General features: G+C 38.9%; 2 protein-coding genes across 3 annotated transcripts; both read right to left on the reverse strand.

The window, feature by feature from the left end:
• Positions 1 to 1,413: 1,413 nt before the first annotated feature.
• Positions 1,414 to 2,133, reverse strand: LOC113493941. The gene has a single exon (XM_026871985.1). It carries the CDS (start codon positions 2,131 to 2,133, stop codon positions 1,414 to 1,416), a length of 720 nt encoding a protein of 239 aa, XP_026727786.1.
• Positions 2,134 to 5,196: 3,063 nt separating this feature from the next.
• LOC113494429 (band 4.1-like protein 1) lies at positions 5,197 to 20,770 on the reverse strand. 2 transcript variants are annotated; one of them, XM_026872757.1, is made up of 9 exons: positions 15,536 to 15,927; positions 15,122 to 15,212; positions 11,771 to 11,902; positions 9,391 to 9,538; positions 8,880 to 8,996; positions 8,220 to 8,403; positions 7,669 to 7,821; positions 7,119 to 7,304; positions 5,197 to 6,699 (listed from the first exon to the last, which is right to left on the reverse strand). In XM_026872757.1, exons 3-9 carry the CDS (start codon positions 11,891 to 11,893, stop codon positions 6,576 to 6,578), a joined length of 1,035 nt encoding a protein of 344 aa, XP_026728558.1. In that variant the 5' UTR covers positions 11,894 to 11,902; positions 15,122 to 15,212; positions 15,536 to 15,927; the 3' UTR covers positions 5,197 to 6,575. The 2 variants fall into 2 exon arrangements, with proteins under 2 accessions (XP_026728558.1, XP_026728557.1); XM_026872756.1 differs by lacking the exons at positions 15,122 to 15,212; positions 15,536 to 15,927 and adding an exon at positions 20,319 to 20,770.
• Between the last annotated feature and the right edge of the window lie 89 nt (positions 20,771 to 20,859).

Here is a 20,859-nt window from a genome sequence, read left to right on the forward strand (position 1 = left end):
GTATTACAATCATTTGTGTGATCCAAAAACGCCTGTCCGGAATCTGGGTGTCTTTGTGCATGTGACTTGAATGTTTGTGCACCCCCACCCCCCCCCGACACAAGGATTAATTTCCTTCCTGGGGAGTCTTTTTTTAAGAAAAAAAAGGTAGGTTTAAGAATTGGCTGTCACGCTTGCACACATGTGTTTTTAAATTCCAGTTGAAGTTGAAGTTGAGTTTGAATATTTCAGTTGTTTTTTAACACAAATGGTAACGTAATTGTTTGACAATGATATTTATTATGCAATTTATACACAATACAGGCACTATGCGTATTTAACATGACAATAAAACATATTACTGATTATTCTATATGTAACATTTTCTCGTATTGTTTACACCATCTACAAGGCAGTAGTTAGGTATTTAAATTTATTAAACATATAAAAGAGAAAAGTAAATGAAATGATCAAAAAATGTACGTTTTTTTTAGTGTCGTAAATTAGGTACGTATATTTTCTTTTCTTATATTTACATTTCTAAAACTTTTGTTACAATTAATATGAATACAAAATCAACATTATACCTGAGTGTCAAAAAATACATTTTCATTCCTGCCAAAGTTGAGAAAACGGGCCCAGAAAGCTAGCTGCATTTCCACGTTGTATGGGAATACTAATTCTTGGAGCTAAATCAGACTAGCTTTATAAACAGGGCTAGAGTCGATCAAACGCTTTGCAAGTTTTTTTATAAAGAGCTCGTGCACCTGGTCCCCATGTCCCAAACGGTCACGGTTCAGTCGAGAATGCTTTTCTTAGAACGACGTTTTTAAGATTTTATTTTAATTTAGGTGACTGTTTTAATCTCTAGCAATTAGTGCAAATCTCGAATTTATTTCCTTGTGTCGACACCAGACTCCCTTTTTTTTTGTCCAGTGGAAATCCCCATGGACATCCTTCGCCCTGGGGAAGGCGAAGGGGTGTGCCGGACTATTACCGGCTAAAACCACTGGAATGCCTCCCGCTTCCTTTAGTCGGGGGCCAAGCGGGAACGCTTTCGCAATCTACCGCGACACAAATCCCTTTTTTTTTGTTGTTGCTGGGAAAAAATGCTGTTACGCATCCCCTACCCGCTGGGGGGCGAGAGAGGGTTATGTGGGACTCCCCGTTGAACGGCGTTCTCGGTATACCCACTAAAAAGTAGAGTGGAGGGGGCCTAGGAGTCTATGTCGTCCAGTCCCCCACCGGCGACTGCCTGCCTTGCGGCAAGCCCCTCACGCTCCCCCCCAGTGGGGAAGGAGCTTTATAATGGCCGGAGCATGGGAAGTGATAGTTGTGATGCAGGCGGTGGTGCCCCCGCGCCTGTCGCCCGCTGATCACCCCCTGGGGCGGTGAGGACGGGCGCTGTGCTAGCCGTCTTCCACCCCTTCTTCGTCAGCGGAACGGCGCCGCGAGAGGGTCGTCCTCCCGCATGCACTCCGCTGCCTCTTTTAGTGACATGACGATCTCACAGAAGGAGTCTACCCCTTCCCATGCCTCCGCACTCCCCAGCATGTTAGCAATCACGCTGGGGAGTAAGAGGTCGTCTCCGCCCGCTGACATCAGGGTGCGGCGGGGTGCGTCCCACGATGGACACACCTCCAAGGTGTGCTTGGCTGTGTCCACCGCGGCTTCGCAGTGGTGGCACTGCGGAGTCTCCTCCCTCCCAATCCAGTGCAGGTACGATCCCAAACAACCATACCCGGACAGCACCTGCACCAGACGCAGGGAGAGGCAACCATGTCGCCGATCGAGCCAATCCTTGGGGATGGGCCCGATGGCGTCTAGCGTCTGGCGGCCGAACGTTGCAGAGGCGAGATCTTCGGCCCACTGCTGAGTTATTGCCTCCCTCGCCTCCTCATGCACTTCCTCGCGTTCTATTGGGGCGGGACGCTTGTTGAGCGCCCTCTGCCCCGCCGTCCAGTCGTACACCCTGACGAGCACCCAAGCCTCGAGCTCCCAAGGTTCCCGCCAGAGCGCACGCCGCCGCAAAACCCACTGTGCGATAGGCGTTTGCGACCCGCTATGCAATGGCCCTTTGTGGCCTGCGGATGGCAGCAGCGTTCTCCCGTCTGCACAGTGAGTCCGCCCAGATGGGGGCCCGTATAGGGCCATATAGACGTATAGACGTCGGCAATTTTTGCCGGGCCTCCCGATGACGACACGACTCCCTAGCCTATCACACAAAATCTTGTCCTACTCGTACACGGGGATCGTAAATGCAACACTTCGCTCGCATTGTCTGGGGTGGTGGTTATCCCTACCTGTGCAATCAAGGAGAGACGCTTCCACAAAATTCTCGTTTTTTAAATACGCTAAATTTTGAAATCGATAATATTTAATTAAAACATGATTAAAAAAAAACTGAATGAATACGTAAATAATTAACTAGGTAAATTGTTTATACAGAGCCGAATCAAGAAATGTATTGAGTGTGTTCCAAGAGTGTTGTGACTTCGCAGTTAATTAATAATTAATAGCTTTTGCTATTTTTTTTATTTTTAAACATAATATGTAACTCAACAAATAACCATGTGCAAAGTGGTAAAACCGTCTGATCTGCACGTCAAGGGTAACAAGTTCAATACAAAGGCACGTATCAACTTTGCATGTTGTGTGCATTTTGCAAATAAATATCACAGCTTCCGTTGTTCGGAAGGGTCGTAAAAAGCCTTAACTGTGACTGAAAGCGTCAGACTGTCGTTCCACCGGGCTAAAGGGGCGCACTTGTGTTTTCGCACACGCTTGTGCTTCTTGTAAACTACAATATGTCCTGTGCATTTGGCTGGTGACCATTGGCGTAGCCAGACTAGCCAGCCATGGGCTCAGGGTGGCTGGCAGTCAACCTATGATTCCGCCCCTCCCCCCGTACATTTTTGTTCTGGCAAAACCTATTTATTACTTCTGCAAAATTTATTTTTGATTCGACGATCCGCTTAGACGATTTTCGCTCATGGTTGAGTGCAGCTAATGACTGTTCTATTGAACTGTCGGACATGGCTGGGCAAGAAAAATAGCGAGCGCTGTTTTTATGCTGGGATAAAATTGTATTTCCGAAATCTTGATCAGATCCGTCACTTCCATTTCCTTTTTTGCAACTATATTAGTGATATTATGATTGCTCTTAGTTAAGCTCCTTATTGGTCAGATCTAGGGTGGGGCAAGCGAACCAGCTTGCCCCAGTGTGGCTACGCCCATGCTGGTGACACTACGCATCATGTCCGTAACCAGCCAGGATGGCATTATTATTATGAAGCAATCTGTATTGATACTACTTGAGTAACAGTCTTCTAAGCACCAGACACCAGATTCTACCATCAGAGGGAGAGTGTCACACCACGTTTTAACGCGTGCAAATAAACTCACAATAACATGACAAATCAATATTTAAAAAATTATAATAATGAAGTTACAAGTCATCGATCTTTACACTGCAAACACAAATCGCAGTATATAAAAGAGCAGGGTAAAAAAACATTTCCTTTCTTATTCTTTCCTGATTTCGATATTATTTTCATACATTGGAACCTTTCGTAGAAGACTTCTCATTTGTTCTTGAAGTAGTCCTTAGTAAACTGGCACAAGTGAGATCATTAGCTTCTAAAACAGAACCTACGTGCAGCCTGGCTGATTTTTCAATCTGAACCGTCAAGGGAGAGACACTTAGACATTAATAAGAAACTTTTCAATAAACATTTTTAGTCCATCGAATAGATTTCCGAAAAATTGGAAACGAAGTTTTTTATTTTGATACAAAATTTAAAAAGTCAGGAAAATAATGACCACTTAAGCTTGGTAGTGGGGCTAAAAACATCACTTGCTAGTAAAAAACATACTGGTAAGTGACTTTTTTTCCGATATAAAAGTATATGTAAATCTAATAGTTAGTTACCGTACTCCTCCGAAACGGTTCGACCGATTCTTATGAAATTTTGTATACATATTGGGTAGGTCTGAGAATAGAACAACATCTATTTTTCATACCCCTAAGTGACAAGGGTTGCCCACACTAACATTTATTTTTTTATTTCTTGGACGAAGTTATAAAAAAAATAAAAACAATTTTTTTTTTTTTATAATGTGGCATTAGAAATACATACAACTAAGTAGTAAGTATCTAATATTTTTTGGCAACTCGGTTTGAAGGATTTTTTTTTTTATAATTTCAACCTCATTGCTTAAATTGCTTAGAAAGTGTACAGTCATTTAAGGAAAACTATTAAAAAAATCATTTATAATCATATTTATGTACACAGATTTTCTTGTTACTATATAATGTTATGTTAATTAAGATTAATTTTGCAAATTCATGAAATTATTAATTGTTTTAAAATGTTTGTTAAAGGCTTTTATTTGCGCAGTTTGTTGTTAATTAAACATTTAATAATCATAAAGTTTGCATGTTTGTATGTGCAGCTGTGAAATTGTTTTGTGAAACGTGCCAATTAAATATAGCAGAACTGTGGTTGTGTTTGCGACAGGCTGTAGTAGGCATTGTTCAGTAATTTCTTTATCTTTTTTAAAAAGACTCCCGCATTAAGGAGTTTAATCATTGTGTCGCGGCCCGCGGGGGTTTCACAAATCAAGTCACATGCACAATGACAACCGGACTCAGGAGAAGCATTCGAGGATCACACAAATGTTTGTCCTACGCGGGGATTGAACCCGCGACACGTCACGCTCAGTGGGTTTTTCGTGCTAACCTCAACCACTCGGCTATCATAAATGACTGAAATATTAACCTTCATAATACTAGCCTATACACTTCCCTGCTGGGCACAGGCCTTTTACCGTATAGGGAAGGTGCAAAGTCAAAATCTTTTTAATCTAAGTAAGTAGACCGTTTTTCAGGCATTTTCAAAACGTTAGAGTGATGGCTTTAGTTACGCGGTTCCAACGTGTCATTCTTATGGAGAAGAAACGGCAAAACACTCTATTATACTTCTCTTTTTAAAAATAAATGTATATACAATACAATGCGAGCATTGATCACAACGCTACCTGACTGCGGGTTAGCGATTTGACATTCCAATAATAATAATTGGAATCCAGGTTGGACGAGTAATGATAATATTTTTTATTAAACAAGAAAAATAATAAGGTATGTTTATCGTCTTTTTACCAACTTCGATTACGAAATCTGTCTGGGACAAGGGCAATTAAAAACACAGGAATTTAAAGAAAAATATTTATTTATTATAATAATTAAACCTTAACACTAATTTTAATACTTGCAGTTCTTGAGGTGAACATGCAAGTTCAGAATAACATCGTGAACTAAATAAGTAAGTAGTTATTTTTAGACAAAGGACACCTTGGATTTAATGTTAGCTCTAATTCTGAGGGGCGTTTCTACAATTGTTTTATTTTGCATCCGAGTTGTGATGTTCCGGGTGCAGTTTCCACATCTGCGTCTAAGATAAGTAAATAATAAATAAATTACAAAAATCGACCAGGATTACCAAAACTTTTAAAAGCAAGACAGTTGTGGGAACGAGATGTTGCTCTACTCGTCTCATCTTGTGTTTGTTTTTCCACTTTTATATTGCAAATAATTTTGAATTTTATCTTAATGAGTATAAAGTTCAAAGTCATTAGAAGACAAGAGGGAATCGCTAGACCTCTCGAGCCGCGCTATCATGACTTCTCTTACATTACGACCATGTCAAGTTACACTAGTTGTAGTCGCTGCGCACCGTTCAAGAATACGAACTCTGCTATGTATGGCACTTACTATTTTAGAATTATGTATTTGGAACCTAATCATAAATTAACAGATTAAAAAAATCTAAAAACCTACGTTCAAATGCCATTCCATTTGAATTTTATCAAAATTGGACCAGCAGTATTTATAATTGTAAATCTCATTGTCATCGAGTATAAAGCCATCCTGAAAAGTTTCAACCTGCTAAGTTATTAGAAAGTGCCTCAAAATTGAGTTACAAAAATCCAACCGGAACGACGAACAAACAAGAAAAGTGAGTGTATAAAAACGTAGGAAAAGGTAGGCTTTGTCAGTGTTGTGAAGATATTGTAGTAAATAGGTATACATTAAAACTTAAATACAAACATTACACTATTATAAGTCTTATATTCTTTACTAATATAACAATATATACTTCATCTTGCAAATTGCTAACCCTTAAAACCTTATTATTGACATCCACAACGACACGAAGAATCATCGAATTGGTACATATATTATATTACACCACTGGTGTCTTGTGTTTTGACTGCAAAAAGGACATCATTCTAACGAAAAAATCAGATGGCAATATTGCCAATTTAAGTTAGCAATTTACAGGTATTACAATCTAATGCCCATATTCTCTGTGAGAGACAAACATCATAGTTATAAGATAATTATTTACTGCAGTAAGTATGCAGAAGACCAGGTGTTGTGATGCAAAAGTGGACTCTCTGCAGTGGCTGGAGAGCTCATTGATTGGGCAAAGATTTTTACCTAGTCCTTTCAGCGATACTTATATGTGATCTATTCTTGAACTACTCCAATATCTATAATACGTCACTTGTCACACGTTGTGGCACGCGTGGTGTCACGCGGCGGTGGGTGTGGCAGAGCCCTCTCGCATCTGCCGCAGCGTCCGGCGACACGAGAACCGCCGCGATCCGAGACGAGAGAACCCGGGCACGCGGTCCACCAGCACCGGAGCCTCGCGTCTGTAACAACATGTAGTATTACAAAGGTAATCTCGAAAGATGACAAATATCTCTTTTATTATGGACCCCCGAGGAGCTCGTGGCTAAGCTGCAACTGCATAAGGACATCGATAAGAGATTTACGCTTGATACTGTCTGTGTCTGTGTCATTATCTATGTCATAATGAGTCTCTCCGTGTTTTGGAAGACACGTCCCGGCTGGTATTAACTAATCTTTGTCAGTCGATACGAGTAGTCTAGAAAGTCTGACAAGCAGGATAAGATGTATCGGCTATCAAGTAACCCAGGTAACTGGGTTGAGGAGGTCAGATAGGCAGTCGCTCCTTGTCAAACACTGGTACTTAACTGAATCTACGGTTATATTGGAAACCAACCCCAACATAGTTGGGAAAAGACTAGGACAATGATGTTAGTGTTACCTGTAGAACATGTGCGCCTCGACAGCAGCCCGCCAGAGGGCGCGTGCGGCGCGCGCAGCCGCCAGCCGGAAGCACAGCGCCGTGCTGGCCTCCTCGCACTCGCCCGCGCGGAGCCGCACAGAGAACACGCGCTTATTGTAGCTCAGCTTCGTGATCTTGGCCCACGGGAAGCGGTTCATCACCACTCTGGAAGAAGAGAGAATTGGGATTATTGCAAGATGTTTTTAGACATCCTTTAATGGGGTTTCCTAGAGGTCCAAGACATTTATTAACGATACCCCATCTGGAGACTATTTAATGTTTATTGTAAAATCGCTCTTCTTAAAATCAACATAAAAATGCTGCCTTTATTTTACAGACCAACCACGGTACCTACCTACTATAATCATCGCAACACATATCTATCAAAAACTAAGTATGTTTGAAAGTGATCTAATGAGCCGAATAAAAATGTAAAATTCATCATTTTAAAGAAGTATTTTGCTATCGCATCATCCAATTTGTTTTCTCATCATCATCTTCTTCCATCATGGCACTAGTTCCGACTCACCCGTCCCTGTAGACGGCTAGCCCGTGATGGCAGACGGCGAGCGCGATGGGCACGTCGCGGCTGTCGGCGGCGGCGTGCTGCTCCGCGCCGTACAGCGCCAGCCGCTTCGCTGTCTCCAGGTAGTTCAGCTCAGCCTCTGCAGGCGTCTGGCCTCTGCAAGTAGAGAGATGGAAAAACGTCTAAAAGGTTCTCATAAATAATTTACTCGTGCATGAGTACCTATATTTGTGCATTTTTGAAACCCCAACCTGAACCACAAACTCAAGCCCAAAGCCTTTAACAATCTTCATAAAATTTGGAATGGGTAGCCTCCAGATACGTTTGACTTAACGCAAGCTATTTTACTTCTGTGGTTACACCTACTGCCTCAAAAACTACGTCATCATACACTAGGAAAACCTCATGGTGACTAGCAAAGTTAATTATTAATGAGCGAGATAATGACAGACAATGGTGACCGGTGTTCACAACTCACAGTAAAGAAAAATTGTCGCAAAGAGAAGAATGGAAATGCTTCATAATCAAACAAACTAGCACTACTATCAACTTACTTATGTTTCCGGTACAGCTCCTCAATATTAGCCTCCAGCTCTGGCGTGATGACGCCCACCGGCGCGGCGCGGTGCTCGTGCAGCGCGCTACTGAGAGACTGCGACTCCTCGTGGTCGCCCAGCTCCGCCTGCAGCACGTAGGACGACAGCAGCGCGTATGTTATTTGGGAGCATGTTAGACGACCTACAAATGAAAAGAAATAGGGGAAGATAAGAATTTTGTAATGAAAATAGATTGTTCCTATTAATGCAAGAGAGAGTGAATTGTTGATTATAATTTATCATTCAAATAAAACTATAACTGCACAAGCTTTGGACTTCACTGGATACGTTCGATCATTGGTGGGCTACCACGGTGGCATTTTAATTCGTTGATACCGGCTGCTAGTTTTACATCTTTGATTGTAGTCAGCACCTAGTCTGGTAACTTGGTTGAGGAGGTCAGATAAACAGTTAGTCTTAATAAAACACTAGTCTAGTACTCAACTGCATCCGCTTTGATTCGAAGCCGATCTCAACCTAGTTGAGAAAAGGCTGGGATGATAACGATTTAAAAATTGAGGTCTACCTATAAAATGTAGTCAGATATATAATTGGTCAGATAGTTGCATGAGTAATGGATTTTTAACTGTATTCTATTCATGAAGTGTCACATTATACCTTCCATAAGATCTCTCCTGACTGCTAGCGCCACCTGGTATCGCGTGCTGTCATCCTTCAAGTCTGCTGGCTCCGGGGGGTAGAACTTCACCGCGAACCTTACATCCCAAGGTTCATCTGAAATTAATGTTTCGAAATTATAATGTTTTGCTCAAAATTGATTTGAAAATGTTTTACATATATATGACTCTTTTTAGCGTATTAGATGTGTAACTAATTAACTTGATACTCAAATGCTTTGAATAATTGTATTCCTCAGTGTTCGACTCACTTTAGTAGATTTCTTCCAAAGAGGACTTCTTTCTTGTTCTCGTGATTAAGAAATAGTAACTATAACGCTTTCTTCAAGCGGCAGCATTAGGAGCAGAGCAGTATTGAAATAAGTCACAAGAAGTGTTAGAAGCTGCGTACATTCCAAAACTTACTTCGCTTTTAAAAATCCTTACTTATATCTCGATGAACACGCGGACGAAATCGCACACTAACTAATCTTTGTGTATCGATCACTTACTCCTGAAGGTCTTAGAGAGTCTCTTGTTGAGGTCGACCCAGATGCGAGGGTCCCCGCGCTGCGTGCACTGCAGCCCGAAGTAGTCGCGCTCCTCCAGGTCCAGGCACTCGCACACCTTGTCCAGGAGGTCACCGCCGCGGGCTTTACGCTGAAACGATTTCATGGGAGTCATGAATTATTGTATTGTACTGAAAAGAAGAAAATGGGTTATGATTTGCGCAAGCACTGTTTCAATAGGACTCTACTATCAATATGTCTGTAATTCCGTCACCAGGTTCTATCTTATAAACCTTGATAAGTAGAAAAATGATTTTTTTACAGATGTTTTTTTCTCTACTATCGATATAAGGCCAAATACTAAAAATAAAGATTGCGGTTAAGCAATTTTTGGAGTCATCAATTCAATGCCGGGTGACGAATGAATTCGAGGGTGGCTACTCACCAAGTCAATGGTCCAACAGATTTTTTTTTATATTTGGTACGGAACCCTCCGTGTCTCAAGTCCGATTCAACCTTGACTGGTTTTTACTTTGTGTTGCCAAAACGCGCTTCTTTATCAAGCCACGACAATTATTCTACAACTCGTAAAATATCAAAAAGTCCACAAGGGCTGTAGCAAACCTGTGACTTTTATATTCGAGTTTATTACATACAATTATAGATCCAGACTTGTTCCCAATTAGGACTGTACTACCATTCCTCGCTTAAGTGCCTGTCCTTACATTTATAACATTCCATGAATGTTGGCATTTCGATCACGTCCTTCGTACATTCTCCATGGGACAAGTAACTGTTGTCGACGCATGTCACATTGTAGCACTGAATTATTTATTAACGAACACTATATAGGCTTAATAGGATTATGTGGTTATTAAATTGGACTTCGATTTGCAGTATTTTATCCAATGACTTTTTTTTCAAAATATAGTATTTGTATTTCAATGTTTTACGTTCGCGTAAACCTAAGAAACCACTTTGTATTTTTTTATTGGAATCTGTACATTTTGTAACTCATATTAAACTCATTAACTTGTTTATATTTAATTAAGTGTATTAGGTTTTCGAATCACAATTGTAGCGCACTTTCCTAATAAAGACTGAAAATTTCATTAATATGTAAAATGACGACAACTCTAGGCTTCTATATTAACTTTAACATGACTCAGCATTTTTTCTACAAATTAAATCACCGACTGTGATAAAACAAATACCTATAATAAAAAAAAAACCTGTCATAAATCTATCCATCATTAAACAGGTGTTCATAATGTACTCTCGGTACTCAAACAGAGCTCTCTGTTTGTTTACACAGCTTCCGTCCACCCACGCCGTCGTAAACCAATGGAAGCCGTCCATAAGTGCTGTTATTAGCTCCTCTTTAAACTATTACAAGAGTAATAAAATATTAATTGACTGGGAAATAGACCAACATTAATAGCTAGGTTGACGAAACGACACTCCTGGAAAATTTTTAGTCGGTTATGATTTAAAATTATCAAATATGGATGCAGAAAAACATAACGAAAAATTTTGTTTCTCTTTCACAGCTTCAATAGTCCAATGAATTCAGCGCTTTTAAAAATATTAGATTGATCGTAAAAGGTATACCTTGAGTTCAGAGCCTTATGTGAGACTTACTTAATATTGAAGTAATATTTATTAAGGAGCTAAGCTAACGGGAAGCCATATAGCAGACGGGACGAAACGTGAGGAGTTAGGGTTGGGCCATCTCTTGAAAAGGAGACCGCAGCACTAACGTGCGAGAGTCTCGTGAAAGCACCTAGGAAGCGCTGAAGGGTGGGAGAAACTGGGTAATGTCCAATGTAATCTGACCTTCAAAAAATGCTACTTAGTAGCCTAATTTGAAAAAATGACTTTTGAAAGCGTCCGAGGTACTTTCGAGTCCCTTATATAATAAAAATAAATGTTCACAAATCCAAGGATTTGCTGGATTGTACGTTCAGTAAAACGGAACGCAAATAGTTCGCTTGTAAACAACGGAATTAGTTTCACAGTTGATGTGTGTTTTACGATTGTGTTCAAATTGTTTTACGAGCAAAGCTTTGAAAACGGTTTGTAAAGTGTTTTCTGAGGGCTTTCGATACTAATCTTCAGGATTAATGGAGAGTCTTAAAATTTCCAGGAACAAATTATGGTAAGACTTATCTCGTTCTGGAAACTTCTCTTTTCCCCATCCAAGTTACTTTTGTTGTATGTTATTACCTTATTAAGTTAGATGACACAAGAGGTAGATTTTCCCCATATTTTTTTGATTATACTTAATTATTATTTTCGACATCCGTAACTTTCGGCAAAATGCCTTTAACTCTCTTTCCATACTTCTATACCTAATATTTGTCATCTATAACACTCGACTCACATCAATATCCACAGTGATGTGTTCCGTGGAGAGCAGCTCGACGCGCACCCGCCGGCTGCCCGCGCTGCGCCCGCGCCGCTCCACGCCCTCGTCCGACGCCAGCCGCCGGAGACTTTCGCGCATGCTGCAGCACTGGAATACGATAATACTGGTTAAATTATAAGGACCTGAAGGCTGAATATCACGTCTTAAAGTTATGTTTCTTATATTCCTTATTTTTATTTTCTTATTAAAAAAAACTACTGTCGCAGTGAGGCATTTAATCCTTGTGTCGCGGGGGCTTACAGACATACAAATCACATGCACAAAGACCCACACTCGGAACAAGCATTCGTTCATCACACAAATGCTTGTCGTACGCGGGGATCGAAACCGCGACACCTCGCGCACAGTGGGTTTGGGAATGGTGACCTCAACCACTCCGCTATCTGTGCTGTGTAGACAAGGAATGGATCTGAAAGTTGAATATCACGTCTTAAAGTAATGTATTTCGGCATTGCAGTTGTTGAAGGGAAAAACGGACTGCTCGGCTTGGAGGTACCGCTATCAGATCCGTGCATTAGGTCATTCTTTACTATCTTTTGTAGAATTGATAAAGAGATCCTGGTTGAGCGAAGACGTGCTAGGGGAGGAATTGATTGTTAGGTTAATAAAGATAAATAGAATAACATTTTAATTAGCTTTGGACCTTTGTTAATCATTTGTTTTTGGTGAAACGCTTGCATGAGGAGTTGACACAGATCTCATAAAAAAACACAATTAAACATAAGTTTGACTGCACAGAACCAAAACATTTTCAGCTCATTAGCGTTGTATGGTAAATATTCTTCATGTATCTCTTAAGTGATAATATTGCCATGCAAACTGGTTGTCTAACAATCTGTCATATGGAACTCCATACGATAGTTTCAATGAAGCATAACACAGTATACGACAACAATGCAGTTCCCATGCACGCGGCGCCACTTTCTTAGAAACTCAATATGATACGCGGAAATTCAATCTCAGTTGTTAGCGCCGGAGTATCAGGCCTGTACTTATATTTACATTGTACTTATCGTCTAATTTTATATGCGTAAAGAATGAATTGGAAGTTTTTAGGATACAGTATATATTTATTATAGTAAACTTTCGTGATTCATTGTTAAATGAAGGAACGGTAAGTGAAGTCTTATTCGTATTTTTTATCCCCGACACAAACAAACACACACGGTAAACATCTCTCGTGCTATAAGTTTGACGTGTGTGTCTGTCTGTCTGTAGCTTCATGGCCCCCAAACGGATGTAGAGCCTTTAATTTAATTTGCCTTGTCTTAAAGATGAATTAAGTATGTGTGAGTGTTCTTAGATATGTTTGATATAAATCATCGGGTGTGAAAGTGGGGAAGAATAACCGAATTTCGCATTTTGCAATTCTGCTAATTATGATTTGTCATGTGGTTTATTGTCAGGGGATTCTTAAATTTAAATTTTAGCTTGTTACATCACTAACTTACAAAAAAAAGACGGTAATTCTTTACTTCACGAATTCAAGACATGTCTTCTTACATTCCGATCAATCCTCGCTCTGTCAAGATCGGCTCAATCAGAATTATTTCAAGTTATGAGAATAAAGTCCACTCTTCCCCTTACATCTTCACATATCTACAATTTCCTTGGCCCCGACGCTCCCCTGTCCGACTGTCTATTACGTCATGGTCTGGTCGCAGTGAAAGCTCATCTCGGAGCCAGCCGGGCGTGACGTCACGGTGTTCCGATGATGCGGAACAGAACTGTATCATATTTAATGGAAAACTATTCAAATTCTGAAGACAAGGTTTTTTGTTACTGTAAGCGTTTTCTTTGAAGTTTGTTGCGGTGGACAATGTGTTCCCCTAATTCCACAGTTATCAGTAGGTAGAGATAGCCATTCTCTCTTAAGCCATTACCATTGTATCATTCATTTTTATTCAGGTGCAGCGTAGACGACAGACTATATGTGACGCACTTTTTAGTCTGTGCTAATAGAACCTATGCAATTATAATGCAGTAACGCACACAACGCACAAAAAGTCTGTCGTCTGACCTACACCTTAAAAGAGTAATCTATGGAATTTCTTTCGGATTTCTATCCACGGGAATGACATAAACTTTTGGAAACGCACACTCATAGTCACTAGATCTAATGTAACGATTATATTAAGCGCCTGTTTCAGGTCTACTAGAGGTGAAAAACACTATGATTTTGATCTCGTGAAAGCAAATTCATCAAAAGAAAGAAATCTGTCTGAAAATTATTTTAGTGAAGAATTCAGTAAGAGACATAGGATGTAAGGTTTCAAATAATATAGGTACTTCATAACCATCCATTTTAGTATTGGCAGTTTGCCCAAAAGTGTAAAACAATGAGAAACTAGGACCACTAGATATCGATGTGAAGTAATGCCCCCTACCTGAGTTCAGATAACATGACCAATGACGTCATCTCATACTATTTGAAAACTCATCATACAAACTGCATTCCATTTCGGTGAATGTGCTAGAATACTAAAAAAAGCATAATGGGTACAAGGGGCCTACCACGAGACCTCACAAAGATGTTGAAGTGACGGCGCTTAACAGGGCAAAAACCGATGTGTTTTTTGAAATGCATTGAAAATTGAAGGACACGGCTTATACGGAGAGCGGCTCTACACGACGTCTTTTTTGGCATATTTATTACATTATTGAACCTTATTGCAATAGAAAAATATTTGGTGTCACATCGCAAGAGTTTTTTTCATCATTCTTTCAACAAGGGGACGGGACGTCCGCCACCGTATTTTTTGAGTGTCCTAAAGCCTTATGATCTTTGAGAAATTATGAAAGAATGAAGTAAAATGGTCTTTCCTACTCTATAATGTCTTTGGATTTACTAAGCTCTTCTACAAATATTAATAATAGAAGTTATACCTAATCTTAAATAAAACTACAGTACTTTTAAGTGAGTATCTTTCGAGAACACACGCGTATCCCGTTTTACCTTTGCGCCGGATCAATCCGTCTCATCTTACATAACAAAATATTTGCTGCAGCTAAATTCGTAACCAATCCACTCCGGTGCTATGAAGTATAGACAATAAATATTTATGGTACCAACTATATCCAATACTTGTGCAAAAAGTTTGATCTGTTTTAAGAGTCGGGTTTTTTAGTTAGAAAAGGTAAAGGTAAAGGTTTTTGTGTATCTACGTGAGGTCTTTACGCTTTCTTTAACAAATGTTTACGCTATTCGCCTATTTTTAACGCAAAACTGTTTTTGTTAAGACATACGAATCAGAGATTTTTTATATATTTTAAACTAAAAGAAATCATGGAACGACTTCACGGTACCTTTCTCACTGTGAAAACAGAACCCAGTTTCTGAGGCTTCAGTGTGTATCCAGCCGGCCGTCAACAGCCCGTATCTCATTAAACATGATATCTAAACAGATGAAATTTTCACGGATTATGTATTTCTGTTGCCGCTATTACAAGAAATAATAAAAATAAAGATCGAGTTGTTATTGTCATACATTTGTTGGTAAACAATCAATTTGAAATCTGAGAGATTACTGCCTTTTGGTATGGAATCCTCAGTGTAGCGACCGCACTTGGCCGGTTTTTTATTATTTTTCTGAGATAAAATAGCATTTCCGTTTATGTAGTGACTAAGACTATTGTTATATTTTCTAAATGTACGAGGGAAAAGGAGAATACCTAACTTTGAACGAAATTTACATTACGAACTAATTTAAATAAGCTTACCACCAAATTCCAAACCTCACTCTTGGCACTTTTACTCATAATTAAAAAAATACACTTTACTTCACTATACAAGTTAATACACCCGTCTCTGCTCGAGTTTATCAACGACTAAACAACTCTGAAATACTCGTATACACCAACAAAAGACGATCGTTACGTTAGATTGAATAATAACATTTTAAAACGGTCTCTATACGCACTCGGGCAGCTGGCGATTTAGATTAAACACGACGTCTTGTAGCGAAAAATATTTTCTCATATGATTAGGCTGCGTTTTTTTTTCAAAAATGTATGGGGAAGGATGTTTTTTTGGGAGGGAAACCAGGTCCCCAATTCTGCTTTTATAATGGCCGATGAATGAAATAAAATGCTGAAGAGAATAAGAAAATTGACGTTTTAAACCAATTTTCATTCATTTTTAATTTTTTTCTTTTAATAGTGTAGTTAAATGAAAATTATTGTAATTATTAAAGAAAGACGCCGTTTTGGGTCGTGTAGCTTCCTGCCCCGTTTCCCCCAAACATTACCTTATTGAAGTTTCAGTTGTAGCTGTTATATACTCTTCTATTTAAATATAAAATGTGGAATAGTTATAGTTAAACATTTCATAATTCAACCACATGTCTCTGTAGCCAAGGTATACTTATTTTGACATTCGCCAAATGATTTTTTTAGAGAATTTTAAGCCTACAAGCGGCTTACCATCTGACCCCAGGTTATACGAAAAGAAGACTTGAAAACCATCACTGAATCTTCAAGATATAAATTTCCCGCTGCGTTTATCTAACCTAGTGAGTTATCTACTAAAATAAAGATATAATAAAGCGTTGTTAAAACAACAGTCTTCGCGAATGAGCGGAGATTAAACGAAACTGCTGTGTTTTGTACACCTGTTTGAAAATCTTGACTTTGAAGTAGTGACGACAAATATGTAGTAACACATATACATACCTACATTGAAGTTTGGTATGCGTATACATTGTATATTTATAAACAAGTTTTTCTGTAGAATTCTTATGGTTAAACTGGCCGTTGCCAGCGATTTCGCCGGCGTAAATTGGAAAATAGGTCCATAAATTCGGTATTCAAACTATCCTATGTATTAATCCAGGTTTCAGACTATCTGTGTAGGAAATTTCGTCCAAATGCGTTCAGTGGTTTTTGCTTGCTCATTCAGTCATTTTAAGGTATGCAGTATACTGGAATATTTTTTTCATATTGACCGCATAACATATAATTGTTATTAAGTATTCAATATTAAATAACATTTACATATATATATGCTTTGCGGTAGGTTTTCTATAGTAACTCAATGAAGCAAAATAGGTCAAGTCGCTACCGTTGATCGGCTAGTTAAACCTAACCGATTTATCAGCTATAGCCAAGTGATTTTAACGGTAAGTTACTGCGCGAGAAACTAGAGTCTATTATTTCAGCTAAGTAATGCTTTGTTAGGAATTTCAATTTGTTAACGGGCGGAAAAATCATCAAAATTTGGTTTGAATGAATCATAAAGTTAATTAGTGAAAGTTTTCTGTCCAGTCTTTTTATGCCTTCTTGCAATCCCTTTCTTGTCTCAAACGTCCTCGCAAGTCATAATTGCCCAATATTATTAAATACTTGTATGTAAGTGTCCTGGCTGTTCAAGGACGTCTTTCATAAGAATTAACATAAAAGGAACGAGTTTTTCATCGCGCTCGCTTTTAATTTGGCAATTACAGATACCTTTTTAAAGCACAGGTTTCCTTATTTAATACTAACGTTCTCGTTCACCGCTTTTATGCTTGTCCTACACGGGGATCGAACCCGCAGTCTCGTCAGTCAACTTACAATCAATGATTGCCTCAAATCATTATAATTCCATTTGAAAATTCTTCAGTGTTAATCTCCCATATGTCAAACTAATGATTAATTTATCTTAATTTCAATCTGCGGACTTTGCCCCGACGTACAAGAGCGTTGTACATAATGAGCGTGATCCAGACAGGTCAGCCTCCGTCCTTAATCCGCATAATTAAGAGACGTGACACAATTGTGTGTTGCACGGTACTGTGGTACTAGATACTAGCCGGTCTGGAGTTTCGTCATACCTGCCTCTTAGATATAGGGCTGGCAAACAGGGCGCAATTGTTTCATTTTTTTTAAGTATACCACCTATTTTTCGGATGGAAAATCGTCAAACGATTTCGCTTTGGGTTGAGCGGAAGGGAGTGTCAGACTTCTACTGACTAAAACTTACCCATGTTCCTTCGTTTACCCTACGGGCCACGGTAACCTGAAACCCTGCTGCCCCAGAAATGAGTGTAAAAATAAATCAATATGGTAGTCTTACGTTTGCCTCAAATTCAGCTGACTATGCGTAGTATGTACTCGGCCTAAACCAAGCTATTTAAGTTTCAACGATGTTTTACACGACTGGACAAGCGCAGAGTGTATTAGTGACAAGTTCTTAAGTTATATAAGCCTAGCTGTTGCCCGAGACTTCGTCCGCGTGGACTTCAGTTTACAGCGTGCGGTGGTTCTTATTTCCGTTGGAATGCCGGGATAAAATGTAGCCTCGTCTCCCCGCCCCCATTACCCCCTGACAACCCTTTTTCCATGTTAAAAAGTAGCCTATGTCCTATGGCTTGAAAGCGACATAGACAGGCAGACAGAAATACTTTCGCATCTATATTATAGTATGGATTACCAATTTTTCTCCTTCCTTTTATTTTATCTGAGTCAAACATCCTTCCTCTTTCTAACCAAAATGCCAGCTTAAGATTTATTTATTCACTTTAAATACTGCATTCTGTGTGACAGCCCTGGGATGAAGTCACATGAGACGTATCGCTTACTTTGTTATCTATCGCGGTTGTGCGCTTTCAGCTGGGCATTAGGGATAGTATAGTGATAAGAGTATACTACAAAACTGTTTGTACGAAAAGCTAGGCGTTAAGAAATTAAACCTTAAAAGTTCTTAAGGGTTTGCATGGAATTTGAACCCAAAAGTGGTTGAGGCGAAACAATGAAACTAATATTTTAGATCGAGTATCGATTTCATCAAAAATCAATATACTTAATATTTTTTTTGTGTAAACCATGCGAATAAACGAGAGATTTTAGCGGAAAGACTAGATTTTAATCGTATTAATGGTGTTTTGAACTTTTGATGTAGTTACTACTAAGCTCGTTTTTTTGAGCCAATATAACTGACAAATGCTGTTGTTACAAGTCTTAGATACATCTGTCTGACGTCTGTACAAGACAATGATTCCAAATCGATTTAACAATCGGAAATATATTCAGTGTTTTTTTTTATAGATCCATTTCAAGCACTTTCAAAGTTGTAATATTAATGCCCCTATTAAAAACAGGAAAATATTCAAGAAATTCTATGTTTCTCTTTTTAATTTTTTGTTCACACCTAGCTACATAAGACGGTATATGATTCGTCAATCGACTCGTGTTTAACCGAATAATAACGTGTTCCAACACTAGAAATTGATTTGTTGCACAATTTGGGGTCGATTAGTTCCAGATATTGAGTTTCTCGGCGATTAAAGCCTTACGTATTGTAATTAACGTGAACCATAGACTATGTAATTAATCGGTATATTTTTAGGATGTTGATGTCTGGGTTTGAGGGTGATTCTGTTTTTTTTTTGTCATTAAGTGACAGAAATAAATAAATACTCCCATTTAGTTTTAGTATCTCTTTTTAGTCACGGGATCACTTCATGTTAAGAGACCCGGTCCTTTATAAAGGCGTGCATGGGGATTCAGGTCCAACATGTAGAGGCCTTGTTGAGAACTTTAATCTAAAATATGATGTGTGATTTAGTATTTTTATTATAGTATCGGGATTGGAGACGGGCGCTGCGCCAGCTCAAGATTAAGGACTCCGGTTGGGTCCGAAAATAATCAATTAATGGCTACTATTTTATAGGGAAGCAAACTACTTTTTGTATTAAGATGATAGCGTCAATTTCCAAATCTATGTTCTCTGGTTTTTTTTTGTACTCATGGATTGTGAATTGGCATCGTTTGAATGAAAAAGGTTAATTAACGATGTCAGCTTTAATGTTAACGAATTGAAATTAAGTAGGTAAGTACTTCTGTAGATTGTAATTTGTAATCAACAGGCTTCAAATGTGTTAATCGATTAAATTCATTAAGTATCGAGTTCATTGCTATTCCGCCAAGTCGAAGCAATGAAACAATCGTTATGGATATTTACGAAAAACGACTTAAATCCAATACGTTTAAGTTCAAAATTACTTCTCAATCACGCAACTGCCTCAGTCAATGTATCCACATTCCAAGAAATGGCGCGGAATGAATTTAAAATATGCAGATTTTTTTTCGTCGGGCTCATATCAAGCATACACCCATATCCATACAGCCTATAGGCGGTCCGCACCAAAATCAGGTTTTAACTTTTTTATTTCGGTCAGACTGATCCTTAATTTTGCTTTTTTTTTGTTAAACAGTTTTTACAAAGTCGGTATTATTTATCGCTTAAAGAATGTGAGAATGAGAATGAGAATGTTCAACACATTAATAGAATTATATTCTTACTAGAATCTAAATGGAAAGTCCAATTAATCTACAAATATTTATGCTAATGCATCTGTCACTACATGATGCAACATAAATTATGGGCATAGTAGCATGCATCTTCATGCTAGTGCAATTAACAGAGCCACGCCAGAAAATGAGTAAGGCAAGTAAATAACAGCGCGTGTCACAGCGGTCAACGCCTTCTCAACTTGTCACACAACTTTAAAAAAATATAATTTACCTTTTAAAAAACCGAAACCGCCAGGAAATATTAAAAAAAAAGTTTATGTAAACTTAAAACACACTTCACCAAAACTTTTATTGTTAACACAAACTTAGATGAAAATGTTTTTTTTTAATGCACAGGAATTTAAATAATGCCGATTTTTTTTAACTCACAGTTACTGGTTAAAAATGTTTTTTCTTTCAACGTTTACTGTTTGTAAACGAAAGCTTATTTATTTAACAAGCGTAGATCGCGTAGTAACGCGCACTTGCTATCCCGCTGGTCGGCGGCAAACTAGTTTCGGCGCTTGGCTTCGTTTCCCACCGCTGCACCGCATTTCTCTGGCGCCTGAACGAACAATCTTGCATCTCTTTCGAGAGCTTTTTTACGTCACTAGCTCATGTCTGGCGTGATGACGTCATAGGTCCAAGTCTGTGATTTTGTAGTATCTTTATCGGTCAGTAAACTTCCGCCTACGTAGACAAGTGGCATTTCTAAAATCATTACTATTAGGGGAGATAAGACTTATGACCTTTCGTGAGGCTATAAATTCACT

This window comes from Trichoplusia ni, chromosome 5, assembly GCF_003590095.1.
Source record: "Trichoplusia ni isolate ovarian cell line Hi5 chromosome 5, tn1, whole genome shotgun sequence".
NCBI lineage: Eukaryota > Metazoa > Arthropoda > Insecta > Lepidoptera > Noctuidae > Trichoplusia > Trichoplusia ni.